Source organism: Diplotaxodon limnothrissa, linkage group LG2 (genome assembly GCF_057381915.1).
Source record: "Diplotaxodon limnothrissa isolate DT_005_m linkage group LG2, D_limnothrissa_male_GT1.1, whole genome shotgun sequence".
NCBI classification, from domain to species: Eukaryota; Metazoa; Chordata; class Actinopteri; order Cichliformes; family Cichlidae; genus Diplotaxodon; species Diplotaxodon limnothrissa.
The window spans coordinates 15,080,179-15,092,406 of NC_140597.1; the positions used below are offsets into that span (position 1 = coordinate 15,080,179).

A 12,228-nucleotide genomic window follows, 5' to 3' on the forward strand; every position below is an offset into this window, starting at 1 on the left:
AGGATCTGTGTGTTTTGGGTTCACCGGCGTGTCCCCCTTTTTGCCAAGAGCCTCTCGAACCTCGTTGGTCTGGTGTTCCTGGTTTTCGCCAACCCCTTCATGGTTATTGCTGTGTTTGTGGGATCCATGTTCTCCAGGAGCCCAAACGCCATGACACTTGACCCCAGTTGCTGTCTCGGCAGTCCCTACATCTGTCTCTGCTGTGAAGGGTCCTCACCTCTCCGTGTCCCCGTCTGGTGTCTGTTCCTTTCTCTGCAAGAGACAGAAAACCAAAACACCTCTCTCCCTAGCCTTGATAATCTAATATTGTTATCCATTGTTGTTCTAATGATTCAAATTTGGTTTAAAATATTATGTTCAGGACCTATTCTAATCATAATCTATGTGTGTGTAAAAGAAATCAAAAATTAGTGAACCCTTTCTAAGTCTAACACATTATAAGCTTAAGTTTTACCATAGCTAAATTATTAAACACAGAAATAACGTCATAAGATGTTCATAAAACCATTGTTTGATGTTCGGACTCAACTTCCCCCTTTTTGACACACTCCCATGTGTCAATTCATTGGAGCTAGACAATTAAAAGAGAAGGTTGGTGACATCATATCTCAGAAAGTATCAGAAATTCTTCTCTCGAGTACCGTTGCTCCAGCCTTGTCATCCCTGAGGATCTTCGATCCCGAAAATGTCCCTTCTCCTCATGTAATAAAGTCTGTCATCCTTCCATGCCCTGGTAACTGGTCCATCCAGAGCTGTAACATTTTGAAATGTACATACAACAAGCCAAACCACACCTTGGTCACACCAACCCTTTTCTGCCCTGAAGATGTCCAACACCATCTTAGTCTGGACCAGGGTTGTAATAGTTTTGCAATTTTCATCAGTTTTAACCAATTGTTTGCTAGTTTAGTGTAGTTTTTATTTTCTGAAAATCCTTAGTTTCAATTTAGTTTTATTTGTGTTTTGCAAAAATTAAGTGTAACAAAATCCCAGTTCCATCATATCAGTCATGCTCTTCTGGTTATCCTTGGGTGTTGAGACTAATAACTATTAACTCTTGCCGCACCGTGTGGTCCTAATTTTGGTTGAAGTGAATTGATAACCTTTTGAAGGCGATTGTTTCACACCTTTATTTAGATGTCCCAGTCCTGTTGTCTCGGGATACATCACGCTGCCTTATCTGGGGTTAGCTGTTTTCTGGGGATGCGGGTTGAGTGGGTGAGCTCTTCAAGGAGGGGGAGTGTGCTCCCCCTGATGAGGTCTTCTAGGTAAGCTAGGTTAACCTTCTTGTGTGGGCTTTTCAAGTGCACTTTAAGGTTAGTGGGACTTTTAGTTTTATAAATGTCCCTCATGACCCCCTGATGACCCAGTATTTCATTTTTGCACACTGTAGTACACATTTTAGTTTTTGCTTGTAGCTCGCATACTCTACTTGCCACTCCTCTAAGTCCTGATGTTTCTTAGAGAGGGCAACAGTACCTTTAAAATTATATCACACGTGTGGGGGTGTGGCCTTGCCAATTGTTTTGCCCACCTTTTCAAAATGGCTGGCGTGCCCACAAGCACATTTCATGGAAAAAGAAAGGTAAGCTTGATATTTACATTTAAAATGTTTTGTTAAACTCAGATTTTTATTTTATTCTTTTTGCAAGTACCCCTCCTCGGTGGCGAGAAACTGTTGGTGTGGTCAAGTGGGTGCTCTAGAAACAAACGCTCAGGACAGAACAGTTATCAGTCATGTACTTCCTACAAATTTTGCATATGTTTTATTTCATATTGATCCTCTGAGTGTAATGGTACATTTTAATTTGAATTTATCCAAACTAAACACAATATTTTCTTTATTTACTTTGCTCTTGTTCTTTTTCAGTACCACATCCTATCAAATGTCCCTGTCGATTATATTCTACATTTAATAACTTACTATTTCAAGTGAGAACCTAAATCACGTGGACCAATGTTTATTATTGCATATCTCTATTCTGAATGTGGCCAGTCATTCATAGGTATTGTTCAATTTTGGCGATTTTCCTCTATAAAATTTAATTGACTTTTTACAGTGGCCTGCTATGGTTAATAATAACATATTCCAGTCATGAGTGGTATCAAAAGTCTTCTCCACTGTAGCATTTGGCATTCCCAATAATATAACATGATACCTTAATCAAAACACAGTTAATATAGCACAGTTTTCTTAATGCAAACATCGGTAACTCAAAATCAGCAACCACAGTGTTAAGTCTGCAGTTCATACTTATGTGAAGCTACAGTCTCCTCCTCCAGTCTCTCTTATCCTCCTGCTCCTGAAAAAACAAAACAAAACAAAGCGAAGCATCCACCCTTCTCTTGCCCGCTGGGTGAATTGTTTATGAATTGTTTATTGGCATTTACTAATCCTAAAGTTGGTGCAGTCATTGTCTCAGTATCAAGTCAGTCAAAACTTTTAGTCGTCAGTCCATCACAGTCCATTCACATGCATACCTCCATACACATTCATACCAGATGTTGCTGATAATGGAGTCTCACGCGCAACCTATTCGAGCCTCCATCACCAGCAAGATGACGTCATCATTTTAAAGGAAAACAATTCCTTGTTGTTTTTTGGGCCGGATTGACTCGGTGCAATCCTTTTAGACTCAGAACTTCTCAGTGTTCCCTATAAGTGAATTTCTCCCAAGCCAATTACAATCATGGAGAAGCACACTTTGCAACTGTTTTTGTAAGAATATTTCATAGCGCTTTAAATTTCAATCTTTCAGGCCTGGTTTAAAGAGCTGATTGTTAAATCATAAACTCACAAAATATCAACATATCACCACCGGTGGATCACACCTCTCAGATTTTCTTATCTCAGTGCACTGTAACAAAACGAAAACAGACATAACCAACAAAACACTAACAACAATAACACAAACTAGGGCCCGTTGCAGACATGTCCAAGCATAAAACTATCCCTCTCTCGCTTACGAGAAAGAACACAAGCCAAAGCTCACTGATAACATCAAGCTAGCGCTAAGCAAAACCAAAAAATCAACCAGAAATTCACAGGAACGTTTTGCTTCCTGCCGGGACAATATTGTGTGGGAATGAGAACCTCAGGTGCCGTAACACCTTTTGTTCCTCCTTGAATTAAAACTCAATCACAGAAAATGCCGTACTCCAACCTAAACTTACACTATTAATTCATCATTTTCACTCTGTGCCACTGTTCCTCATCAGGGCTGTGTGAAGCACAGCAAAGAATTCAGTCAAGGCCTTGAGCCATAAACAGACATCACGCACAGACATTGTTTTCATAACCAAACCGTTTTAGAGCTTATTCCTAAAATCTACATAAATGCCTTCTAGGTGACATATAACACATTCTAAGTAATCAATGGCTCCTCATAAAAATTATGCATTGGGATGTTTGTGTGCAGCATTTTGCATATCAGCATAAGCAAAGCATTCTTCATTGCATCAGCGTGTGTGTGTGTATGTGGATCACTTCTCAGTGAATCAGCATTCCAATGTGTGTGTGTGTGTATGTGTGTGTGTGTCATTTCTCACTCACTCAACGAGTGCACGTGTTCATGTGTGTATTTCACTTCATTCTGAATCTGTGTGTTTGGAGACGTGTGTGTGTGTGTGTGTGTGTGTGTGTGTGTGTGTGTGTGTGTGTGTTTGTTTCTCTTCATTCTGAGTCAGTGCATGTAGATGTGTGTGTTTGTGTGGGTGTTTGTGTTCATCACTTTCCTGTTCTGGTGTTCTGGGTAAACCACTGCCTGAAGCATGGCCTGGGGTCCTGCCCCCCTCCTTTTTCAGTTTGTTTGCGACCATTGCTGCTGCTGCTGCTGCTGCTCAAAATTCAGTCCGTCCTGGTTCTGACCCCAATTGGGGCAGTCCTTTCTCCAGTGTCGATGTTCACCGCAGGTGAAACCTGCATCTTCTTCTGTGTTTTTGTCCATTCTGAGGTGCCTTCTGTCCTCAGTTACTCCTCTTGTCTCGGTCACGCCCTTTTTCGCCACCCGATCATCCGTGTTGGTCCATCACTGTCCTGCACAGTGTGAATGCAAAGTTATCAAGGTCAGCATTCTTTCGCTCGGCCTTACTTTTCATTCGGGCTTGGCGGGCGTCTCGTCACAGCTCTGTCAGCTGACGCAGTCTGGGAATTTTCCCCCGTGTAGTGAAACGGGCCTTAGGTTTAGTGCTCTCCGTCTCGGCTGCATGAGATCACATTCCTGCAGCTCTGTTGACATTCTCAGGTCGTTGTTGTGGGTCCAGCTGTTGCAGCATTTGGTCAGTGTCACGTATGGGGGAGAGCAGGAGTCCAGTCAGCCTCGGCTTTCAGGGCCGGCAAAGCAGCCTGTAATTAAATATGTATAGAAAAAACAAAAACAAAACAAAACAAAAACAAACAAAAAACAAAAACAAACGAACAGGAAAATGTTGTTGTGTTGGCTGTGTTATTCAGAGGGGAGGCAATGGGGCCAGGCCCTATGTCAGCCTTCTCTCCCCCTTTTTTTTTTGTTTTTTCTCTCCCGATATAATCAACTCCTAACCCACCAAGTTGACAGGACAACACAAGTACATATTAAAATTCTTAAGATCATGTTTAAAAACCCAAAAAAGGAATTTTCTTTCATTCAGTAATCACTTTTATTAATCAATCAACAGAAAACATGTCACAATTTGACTCTTTTTACCACTAAATTTGTTGCGTCTTGCCTGGTTGGTTAGACCAGTGTTTTTTTTTTTAGTTAAATTGTTGTCCTGCAACCCAGAGGGTTTCTTTGTCAGTAATGTATAGACTTCATCATTTAAGTATGTTAATTTTTCTTTAACCTTGCTGGAAAATCTTCACGTGTTCATGAGTGTAAGCTGTTTCTTCATTGCGTGTATGTGCATTTGTATAAAAGCAGGTTAATTTTATCTTTTCTCAAACTAGGCGTTACCTTAAAAGGAGCCTTTCTCTCAGATTTCTCTGCTTGTGTGTGTTTTTGTTTCACCTTTTTGTTGTGATGCTCCGGACGCCTTCCCAACCTCCACAAGTCCGTTGGCCCCAATTTTATGTGTTAAAACTTCTCTTAATTTCTCCTCTAATTCTCTCCTCGCTGCTGTCTTTTTCACAGCTGCTGATTCGTGCTGGGTGTGGTTCCCATTACCTATAATTTTGCTTCGGCCGCTGTGCTTGTGGGGGCAGTTGGTCCAGGTCCGCAGCTTCCTGTATTAACACACTAAGAGATTTATTTAATTTCATTTTCATCACTGTTAAACAGATAAGCAGGCAACCCGCCTACCTTGACAGCGTAAACTGTACGCCAGTCTCCCAACACATTCCTCTCTGTACTCCTCCATAATTCTCCACTGCACACCTCTTACTATCTCTCCTTTTTATTTTTATTACACCACAGAGTAATACACCCAATTATGCCCGTCTATCTCTATGTGGCTCCAAATTCCCTCTTTATTCTAATTTCACACTCGTCAGGGGACAGGCACACAACAATTTCAACCACTGAAACGAGGAATTTTAACCTTTTTATTTCTTAACTAATCTAGAGTCAACGTTTGTTCGCAAAATGTGTCTTGTTCTAGTCCGGAATAAATGTGAACCCGTGATTACACGGCCGTTCCAGTGTTATTTCCGTAGCTATGCGGGGGCCCTCACCTCCCCAAGTCACCACCTCGGCACCCGGACGACGCCGGTCCTGGCCACGCGTCCACGGACAGGAGGGTCGCCACTCCTAGGGCAAAGTTCCACAGGTACACTAGGCATCAACCTTTGATCCTAAAATGTGTATTTGCTCTAATGTCCTCCTAATCAAACACATCAACCGTCACTGTCACTGTGTTCACGCTTCACACTCCACACAAAAACACACTCAGAGCGCGCCTCACTCACACTCTCACTCAGTGCGCGCTTTACCCACAAGACAGCACCCAGAGCGCGCCTCGCAGCTTCACACACACTCTCTCACCCAGAGCGCGCTTTCACACTCACACACAACACTTTTCCTCAGCGGGAATTTTACACAGAAACCTCTGAGCTCAACTATTAGATCTTCTTAAAGCACACTGCACCATAGACCAAAATACCCCTTTCTCTGCGCTTATGACCGCCACCACGGGGCAAAGTCGCATCATAAAAGTGATGCTTGCATCCCCGAAGTTATACCTGACATCATAAACCAGGTGTTGCTATGTACTTAATTTTTACTTTGTATTATGACCGCAGCCCTTAAAACTCGACTGACGCCACAAACCACCGTCAAAACCTCTATCCAATGTACTAAAACTAGCACCAACCACTACTGCACTTCACGGCCGCACCACCGGAACACGCCGTATCATAAACCAAACCTACGGACGTGTTTCGCTCTCGCGTTGCCAGCGTTCAACTGCACCGTGAAGCCAGCATCTGCTTTTCCTTAAATCAACTTCTATTTCATAGCCGGCAAAAGCCAGGACGTCACTGACACCATAAACAAAATAAACAAACCTCGACTTCAATGTACTGGACTAATGGCCGCGTCTTCAGAATAAATTCTAATGTATTATTGCTACAGAAGCCAGTATTAGACAAAATTAAATGTGGAAGGTAAAGTGGCTGCAACTAGTCCAACGTAGTATGTTATTAGTATCTCGGTAGAAGCAGATTACTGCAACTAGTCCAACGTAGTATGTTATTAGTATCTCGGTAGAAGCAGTTTATTTAACACACTGGAATTCAGCCTCAACTTATGTTGTTAGTATCTTGCGCCAAAAACCAGACACCGACAAATTTACTGTGAAAATACATGTGACTCAGCGAACAGATTAATTTGGAAAGCCCAATATGCACATTTGGTATTTATAATACAACAGGCTGTGCTTACCTTTCTGTTTTAGGCCGGCCTTCTGTTCACTTTGCCCCACGATCTCACCAAAGGCCAAATCTACACCTCCTCAGCACACCAAAGATCCGGGTCACACGGCACCAAGTTGTTGAAATCTCCCAATTCTTTGAATCTTTGGGCTGAAGGAAGGACAATACTCGGTGTATCAATGCTCAATCAACAATCATTTATTTCCATACAATTCAACAGTCAGAGCATTACAACGTCCGGACGGGAGAGATGCTACCAGAGGGTCAGGCACATGTCTCAAAATGGTGACGGGTTGCTCAGCTTTTTATAGTCTCTAGTGGCCCCCAGCTAGTCGTAAAAGCCAAAACATCACATTTTTTCTCTGTTACAGCGCCTAAGTTATGACCTCGGCAGTTGTTTCTCTGCTTTCTGTAAGGTGGGGGTGTGGAATGTGGTCTATCTATCTCCCCTGTCTTTAGACACAGAGTCTCCTGCTTACAACCTTCTCTTCATGATTCAACAATTAAGCATGTCAAGAAAACAGTGTAACACATTCCCAGCAGATCAAGGATACAGAGTGATGCACATTTATCTAATGAACTAATATGTGAATATGTTCTGTTAACTCAAAAGTATAATGAGAACTACACTACATACAGCTCACACACTCTATATTAAAGGGTATAATGTGATCTACAGCAGTATTCTAATTCAACTACTTTGATTACATATATAAGGTAACATATAATAACAGAATAATCTAATATTACGTACTGTAAACTCCGCCTCTTTCACATAAACACGTTAATAATTAGACTGAATACCCACAGGGTGATCCATTGATGATGTCACATCCTGTACCTATTGAACTTTATCTGTAGTGCAGACGCTGGCAGGTAAGGGGGCCCCTGGAATCAAAGTGAGGGTCCCGATTCAGCCAGCATCTTTGTTCCCCCCTCAGTGAGGCTGGCGAGGGTTGAACGCCGCAATGTGGCAGCAATTTGGAGTAGTGCTATGACGAGAATGTGCAGCTGTCTGCATTTGAGAAGCTTTAAATGTTCGCGGCTGTCTGGAAGACGCATTTCACGGCCAGTTAGTCAGCAGGAAGTGTGTTGGGCCGGGGTGTTTGCGTAAACAGCTCGTAATAGTTTTAGCCTGCGCGCACACTGTCTACGTACACAAAACATGTATGCAATCACGTACTCTGTGCATGCACACACCTGTGAGTGCACACAGTGCGTGCACACAGGTGCCGCACATGGTGCACACACATTTCTTGGAGCAGGGTCCTGAGTTTTCTCTGTAGGTTTGTGAGTCCTCCTGCTGGAAGGATCTTTTGTGCTGTGAGCAGCTCCAGGCTGCAGGAGGAAATCATGCTGGAATCAGCGCGTTCAGAACGAGACTGAGCACTTGAACGTCAGCCCTCACATTGAACCCGGGACCTCCTCCCAGCTGGGTCATTTTCTAATATCAGACACCTCTGTTTTTTATTAGCTGCAGAAGGCACATCTTCACTGGCCTTTTCAAACTTAAAGTTCATTGATGTTTCCTTTTTCTCTTCTCAGTAATACTAATAATAATACTCTCAGCTGATTCACAGCTGAAAATGCAGCACACCACAACAGCGTGCTCGATTATTACGTTCGTCTACATTAATATGAAACTTATTTTAGGTGATCTTTTTTCTGAGTCTGCATCTCATTGGTTTTGCACGTGTTTAAAGATGGTTGCTCCCTCCAGCTCCTCTCATTATTTCATTTTTATATCGATATGAAGTGCAGCAGTTTGGTTTCACGCTTGTATTTAGCTCTGGTTTGGAGATGGAGTGTGTTTTAGGTCAGCTGGTGAACACTGTCCTCCCAGTCTGACTGCTGTCGGCGTTAAAAAGCTCCTGAAACACTTCTTTTCCCATTATGACAACGATAAAAGGCGTTAGCTGAGATCACTCCCCGGTCTGACGTCCCTCTCTCTTTAATTAGAAAGTGCCTTTTCCTTTTGTGTATGACTGCTCTTATTTATTTGTGTTGGAGTCCCAGAGCTGCTTCATCTGAGTCCAGCTCGGGTTTCCCGTCCTCTCCTCTGAGTGTTGGTCAGGTTGCAGATGGTTTAATGTAACTCCACACCACTTATCTCATCCACTCAGCTCCGACTTCTCATTCAGACCCTTCCTTCACGTTTCAGGTGTTTCACTTTTGCTCCGATGAGCTCATGGATTTTTGTGGTGGCCCAGTCAGTGTCAGCTTTCAGCATAAATGCAACAGTAAAGCAGAAGCCTGTGCATGTGTGCTGGTTTAGTGTTTCAGACAGACTCACTGAAAGCTCTTTCCTCCTCTCGATGCGCTCCTTATTCTCCGTATTCTGCTTATTTGAATGGTCTTACAGCCGTGACGTGCTCCTCAGCAGACACTGAAAGCTGTGTGAATAGTGGAACAGATTTGTCATTTTGGAGGCTGCTTCTTTCTGCCTGTTAAATTAACTCCCTCCGTCTGTGTTTTCAGGTATTGCGTGCTCCACAATGGGAACCACTCAGAGCAGGAGAAGAAGTCCCTGCACACCCACATAGAGTCTCACGAGTCCTGCTTGTGACCAACGGCACGGACACCGCCGCCTTCACACATCTGGAGCTGAAATCCGTCATCGATGCTACGAATCTAGAGCCCAGCAGGACTTTAGCGGTGTGTCAGAGGGGCGGGGCACTGCCAGTGGGCCATCTGGTTTCAAAGCTCTGCCGAGACTTGACCCGCCCGTGAGGCGAGCATATAAAGCCAGCGCTGTGTCGCATTGGTTCTGTCGTCTGCAGAGGCCAGATGACACTGAGCAGAACCAGGACGGCGATGTCATCAGTGGGCCGCTGGCCACCACACATGGCAGTGGCGTCTGTAGGAGAATGTGATTAATGACTTGGAAGTGAATCATGTGGCCAAAGCTTTCCGATGACACTCAACGGACCCGTTTGTGATTGCGTTGTTTCCACGATGTCCCTGTAAATGAGCCTTTAAACCAAGTGTTTCAGTTTCTAACTGCTTTTTCCGAATATCCACACAAAGTCTCATGAATCCTCACTCGGCCGAGAGCATAAGGTTGCATTTAAGCCTTGATTTAAACTGTCCAAGTGCATTATTACAGAGGCTGCTGTGCTCATACGCCACCATCTGAGTGATTGTCTCTCTTCCACAGTGAGAGCTGCAATGAGTGATTGGAAGTGTTGGTCATTTCGGTGTTGTCAGAGGTGTTTGTGAGGCTCTCAAAGGGGATTCAGCCCGTGTTACATCCATCCCACCCTGACGCACCACGTCCCCTCTGCATAAACAAGCATTTGCACTCATGAAACCTGAACAAGCCGACCGCTCGCAGTCACGTCTGTTTCCCTGCGTGCCTCCATGCAGGACTCTTCCTGCTGCTGCTGTTGTGTTTTTTCTCATTAGCACAAGAAATCGGCTTAAAGGCTGTCACACATCAGCCGTGTCATTTCACACGATGAATTTGTCCCGTTTGTTTTTCCAGATTAAACTGAGTCTGACCAATCGGATCGCTGCGTTTGGTAACAAATCGCAGCATGTGAAAAATTCCAAATTTCGTTTTTTGCAACGCGCTCGGTGCGTAAAGGCCTCGAGTCGAGGAAGCTTTACGCGGCCCAGCACCTCTAGAGTCTCTGAGCACTACGACACGCTGGACGCCGGTTAAAAGTAAACTCACCAGAGCATGAATGTCACTGCTTTCGTCCCCTATCACCCTCACTTGTGCTGAAGGTGGCTGAGAGACTTGGGCATGTGAGGCTCGAACTGCAGCTCTGCGACGTGTACATCTTCATTTTACAGTCGGTGGCAGGTCTGACACACCCGGTTAAATGGTGACCCAGCTCCAAAACACACACAGCGTTAGAAAATAGCAGGAGGCGAAAGAGAAGCACGTTCCAGAGGCAGATCCTGTGCTTTGGCGGGACAATGATGAAATTAATCTTCTCTGCCGCTGATTTAAATTGGCCCTTTTTGCTAACATTGTGGTCGTGACAGTCCAACGAACCCAGGTCACTCCAGGGCTGCTTAGTATCTGCTTACTGTGGAGATTTGTGGTCCTCTTTTGGTCAAAATGTTCTTCACAAAAAAACGATTGAAGGTTTGACTGTGAGCAAACATGAAAGTTTAACATTGGAGCAGGCTCGCCTCTCACATTCAGCTAATTCTACTTCTTGTTTCTGGCTCTTCTTTTTTTGCTGATAAAAACATTCCTCTCACTGCACAGAGCTGTTAATGAAAAGATATCTGTAAAGCAACAAAATTCAGAGACCAAGGCTGATGTCATACAGAGGCAGAGGCAAGCAGTCCTCTCAGATCTCTTAATCAGAGGGACACACTGCTGAGCGCTGATGCTGCAACACAAAGACAGACGAGGAGCTCTTGACACGGAAAGGTAGTTACTCATCATCAGAGATGGCTAAGTGGAAATATCCAACCACGTTCAACTTCCCAGACTGACATCCACCCGTGCTGCTCCGGCACACGGGTGGATGTCAGCTGCAGTTGGATATGTGCAGATGGTGAGCGTGGTCATAAACACAGTTTTTCGGTTATGCTTTGGCCTGCAAATGCACGGCGAGGCCGGTAACGCGGGCGTGTTTTGTTCCTACGCGTATCTGTGAACTCGAGAATCACTTTAAATGTTAAAGACATTGAAATTAAGGCCTCATTGTTCCGTGTTTACACCAACTCATAAGAATTTATGAGAAAACAGCGTGCCCAGACCGTGGTTAGACCTCGGTTCATAATGTACTTGCAATCGATTCTCCAAAATTGAAAAGCAGTTGGCTTTCAGGGCTCAGACGCGTTCCACCTCTGCCCACAATCCTTTGCAATTTGGAGTAATTTCGTGTAACCGGATCAGATGCTGTTCTCACTGCTCGCTTCTCTGAAGGTGCAGCTCCAACCCAGGCTGCCTGTTTCTGTGCCAGTGCCCCTGAGAGCGGGAGAGCAGGGCAAAAGGTTCGTAAAGGGCCGTGAAGATTTTAGCAAACAGAAAATATTCTTCAAAGCTGCTTTTGTCATGAAAAGTTCCTGAACTGTTCCTGATGTGGATCCCAAACAGGAAGTGTGCAGTTTTTCAAAATGATTTCTCATTTATTGTTATTGTTATTATGAGTGTGGCACCAGAGTCCTCACACAGCTGATCTTTAAGTCGTCCAGTGTTCTGAGCATCGGTGACATGAAGCGTGCGGGCAAGATAATCCGAGCCAGTTGGCGAGCAGCAGCATCGCCTCCTTCTAAAGTGAATTCTGGCTTTAAGCAGCTGATCCGTCCCTCGCTAACATCCCTGCAGACAGTGTCTCTGAATCATCAGTCTTCCTTTTAACTGTCTCTCTGTGACATCAGTCGGTGCCCGTCCTTGTGTGTGTTGGAAACCTGGG

The 12,228-nt window shown here is 44.2% G+C and overlaps 1 protein-coding gene across 1 annotated transcript in view; it reads left to right on the plus strand.

Annotated features, from left to right (window-relative positions):
* The window catches only part of htr4 (5-hydroxytryptamine receptor 4), a 195,408-nt gene extending 185,940 nt beyond the window's left edge, over positions 1-9,468 (plus strand). Inside the window, exon 7 of the mRNA XM_085360912.1 lies at positions 9,326-9,468. Within this exon, the coding sequence (XP_085217038.1) occupies positions 9,326-9,413 (88 nt within the window). The 3' untranslated portion in view covers positions 9,414-9,468. The remainder of the gene's footprint in view (positions 1-9,325) is intronic.
* The last annotated feature ends 2,760 nt before the right edge of the window (positions 9,469-12,228 follow it).